The sequence below is a fragment of the Polypterus senegalus genome, chromosome 17 (genome assembly GCF_016835505.1).
Source record: "Polypterus senegalus isolate Bchr_013 chromosome 17, ASM1683550v1, whole genome shotgun sequence".
Taxonomy (NCBI): Eukaryota; Metazoa; Chordata; class Cladistia; order Polypteriformes; family Polypteridae; genus Polypterus; species Polypterus senegalus.
The window spans coordinates 17301609-17305934 of NC_053170.1; the positions used below are offsets into that span (position 1 = coordinate 17301609).

Here is a 4326-nt window from a genome sequence, read left to right on the forward strand (position 1 = left end):
TTTATATAAATATATAAATGCCTCTGTAAAAAATAAAAATCAGAATTATTTGTTTATTTTTTTCTATCATTTCTAACAGTGAATTTCTGTTTTTTCATTTTATAAATTGTTTAATGTACCTAAATTCTCAAATTTCCCCACGTTGGAATCACCGACTTAGAGTGTCCCTTATAGCAGTTGCCTGCTTGCTTTCTTGTGCCACTGCACAGATGCAGTATACAGTAGAGTACACACAGCTGCAACAATAAATAACTGCCTGTCACGTGAAAATAATGGCAGGCAATACCCAGCACGTACCAATTAAATGCTTTGACTTACAGACTCAGATGATAAATAAAGTTCTCACCACACGCATAAATTTGAGAAAAGATTTTTTATTGCTAAGATTCAGAGTTCAGATTAGTGCAATGTAAAGTTTGTCATTGTTTGCTTAAACATACAAGGTATCACTTTCAAAAATGATATACCACCAAAATACACCTACACCATTTTCATTCAACATTAAAACTTTTGGTGCACTTGGAAAATTTAGCGTATCGCCTCTTCAAACTCTTCTTCATGAGTGTTGACAACTTTTCCATCCACAATGTCTTCCACCAGTTTTTTCACCTTTCTTGTTCGAACAGGCTCTGCAAGAGGGAATGAATTAATTAAGACTGAAACATTCTAGGTAACATAAGCATTTTGTATTTAACTGTTCCAATCTATTTCTGCACTTCTTTTATTCAAAATTATTATAAGTTTCAATGTAGCCCAATGTTAAAATATCAGAATCAATACCTCTTGGTGGAGATTCAATTTTAGGCACTTCTACTTTTCTCCTAGAGAAAATATATAAAATAAAGGATCATGTTACTGTGTGCAAAAGTTATTATCATTCCACCTCTCAATATACTGCTGCTTGGTGAAACCAGAGCTTAATAGATATTTTTGAATACTGTTCGGTCAATAACAGCTCATAGGTATCTTGCTCTAAGGCAAAGTCCCTAGATTATCAGATCCCCAGTAATGCATCGTACACTCACCCTGTAATCTCTCCATCCAACAAGCGTCGATACTCTGCAATCTCCATCTCCAGCCTGATCTTCACATTCAGTAATATCTTATACTCATTGCTCTGGGTCTCCATATCTTGCCTGAGATTCATCAGCTCAGCCTCAAGCTTGTTAATGGTGAACTGCAGCTGAGAGAGCTGTGATGTATAGCGGCTCTTGGTTTCTAATAGCGTGTTTTCAAGTGCCCCTTTCTGTTGAGACGGGAGAATTCAAATGATACCATCATTCCATAATGCAGTACACCAATTTCATTCTAGTGACCAGCCATACAGTATATACTCAATGATCCAATCTGTGTATGCCTTTCCTGTTAAGAGGACACTTGTGCTTACCAAGTTGTGCTGAGACTGCAGCTCAATTTCAAGGGCCTGTAGTGTCCTTTTTAGCTCACATTTCTGACTCTGTAAGGACTCCAGGGCATCGGAATCACTGGAGACCTGGTTGTCCAATTCTTCAAACTGAAAAAGACAGCAAAGCATTTAATTATTTGATGCGGTTCTACTGAAGTAAAATATGTATAACAAAAATGTAATGTCCTCTGTAGCTGTAAACCTGCTATACCTTGGCCTTGTACCAGTTCTCCATATCACGTCTGTTGTTTTCCACTATGCCCTGATACTGAGATCGTATTTCCTCCAAGGTCTTGGCCAGGTCTTGCTGGGGAGTAGCATCCACCTCAACGTTAACTGTGCCTGACATTGAGTTTTGCACAGCTTGCATTTCCTACAAAATAAGACAACATGAGAATGAGAAGTTTAATGCAAAGTATATGCCTAGCATGCTTCCAGTTGCAGAAAAATGCTGATCTTTGTCTTCCCACCTCCTGGTGATTCTTTTTGAGATGTATCAGCTCTTCCTTAAGCCCTTCAACTTGCATCTCCAGGTCACTTCTGGACATGGTCAGCTCATCCAACAGCTTACGGAGACCACTAATGTCTATTTCCACTGACTGCCTCATGGCCATCTCGTTCTCATACCTAAAAAAGCACAGATCTTGGAATCAAACCTAATGAAGATTAGCTAAGGTCAGTTCGACCTTCTTAAACCTAAGAGACACTGGGACCTCATGAACTATTCAAATCAGGCCTTGGTAAGTGTGATTCAGACTGTCCATATGATGCTCAAATTGGCATCTGGCAGACTTCATCTACTGATATGTGTGTGAAATACACAAAAAACAATATGGTCATACTTGTGAGCAAAAATTAGTATGACTGTACTGGCTGTGGTGAGGTGGGATATCAGCCTGACAACTGGCTGAAATTGATCCAACTAATCCCACAGAAATTGTACTGCAATTACTGAAAAGTAGCACTAACTGAATTGCTCAAACATAACATAACTTAGTCATTACTCAAACATAACACTAACCCCTTGAATTTGCTGATTATTTGTTTAATAATAAGCATGCTGCCATTTAGTAAACATAGATAATATATACAATATATAGATATATATTTCATAGTTTACTGTCAAATAATGCGAAGAGTACACGGCATGTGTTTTGCCCTTTTTTGGGTTCATCAGGCATACGCACTCCACTGCACCCCTCGCAGGGATCGAACCTCGGCGACAAAGCCTCTTTACACTGTGCCGCAGCGTGTGGTTCATTTTATTTGACAGCTTGGAGATTGGAGTAATTACATTCATAGCATCCGTGTTCTGAGTCCTGATCTGATTGTATGGGTGGTTACCTATCAGGTAACGCATGTGGTTGGTCTGTCAGTCGGCAATACAGTATACACACACTGGAAAAAAGCTAAAGGTTAGGTCCACGCAGAAAAGGAAAACAGGTTAAAGACACAGCATCTAAGTTGCATTTGTTTCTTTGTTTTTAGATTTGTTGTAATATCCTAAAAATAAGCTTGTTGTTCTTGTCAAAGTAAGATTAGTTTTTCTTTTAATTTGTTAACCACAATCTGCCCACAGTTTAAGCCTTAATCACAGTTCACATTTTCTCGACATGCAGTGAACAATATCAGCCAACAATATCCTAATGTACTGTATAAAATAAACATTGATTTAATGATAAGAACAGCAGTTCCATCAATATTTAACTAGGCACTCACTTGACTCTAAAGTCTTCAGCTGCTAGCTTGGAATTGTCAATCTGCAGGACAATTTTGGCATTGTCCACGGTGGTAGCATGGATCTGCAATGGAGAAAGCAGGAGAGTGAGACAGTAAGAAAGGATTAATTTCAAAGTATGCTGTATCAGTTGAATTAAATTTAAAGAGAATGTGGTGTGCTGTGCATCTGTAGTCTTTTTGGCAAGGTGACTATGGGAGTAATGTTACAATAGCATATCTTAGTGTTTTACAGACAGGACTTGCTGACTGATTCGAATTTATATAACAATATTAATGAATTTGAGCTTGTTGTTAACTCCTTTGCATCATTCTCCTCTCAAACCTCTGTCTGCCCTCCCTACCTTTCCCTAGATGTTACATCTGTCATTCTTCAAGTTACCTTTGCTCGCAGTTCTGCCACAGCTCTTTCCTGAGGGCCAAAATCCTTGGGCTTTGCGTTGGCAGCAGCAGCATACCAGTCCCGGATCTGTTGTTCCAGCTTGTTGTTTGCAAGCCCGAGAGACCGAACTCTCTCCAAGTAAGCAGCAAGGCGGTCATTGAGGTTCTGCATGGTGGCTTTGTCGTTGATGCTGAACACTCCATCAATGCCTACCTCAGCACCATATAGTCCACTGTTGCTGTTGCCATATCCAGTAAAGACTCTGGTAGATGAAGTGCTAGAGATGAGGGGTACCGCTGGGGCACCATGTAGACTCAGTGCTTTTCTTTGCATTGACATTGTAGATAGCAGATGCAAATACACAGTAAGTTAGACTCGCTGGTAAACACTGTAGTGCTGGACACTCAAAGAGAGATGCTGCTGCTGCTGCTGCTGCTGGAGAATGGTCCAGAGACTATGCAATTTATAGGGCATGATTGGGGCTTAAGTACCAATAAAAAGGTGTGTGCACGTCTGCAGAAAGCCACAATGCCTGCGGGGTCATCTGGTCATGTCTGGAATATGGGGAGAGGCAGTGTCTGTTTCCTGTTTATTTGTCACTCTTGTCCATTCTAAGTGGATATTCCCCCTCGGGCACTTGCAAGGACCAGGTGTAAGAAATCTCATCAGACCAGGGTGTGTGTAAGTATGTCTGAACAGGGCACCTCCTGAACTTTTTGGTGCTTTATAATTATAATTAATTTATTGTTGGTGTTGTTAATTACAGACTTTCTCTTACTTGCCTTTGTTTTTTTACTGTCTC

General features: G+C 39.7%; 1 protein-coding gene across 1 annotated transcript; it reads right to left on the reverse strand.

The window, feature by feature from the left end:
* Window positions 1-358: 358 nt before the first annotated feature.
* On the reverse strand, window positions 359-3980 carry LOC120517581 (keratin, type I cytoskeletal 17-like). Its single transcript, XM_039739986.1, has 8 exons — window positions 3525-3980; window positions 3125-3207; window positions 1876-2032; window positions 1617-1778; window positions 1388-1513; window positions 1026-1246; window positions 781-821; window positions 359-629 (listed from the first exon to the last, which is right to left on the reverse strand). Exons 1-8 carry the CDS (start codon window positions 3861-3863, stop codon window positions 529-531), a joined length of 1230 nt encoding a protein of 409 aa, XP_039595920.1. The 5' UTR covers window positions 3864-3980; the 3' UTR covers window positions 359-528.
* Between the last annotated feature and the right edge of the window lie 346 nt (window positions 3981-4326).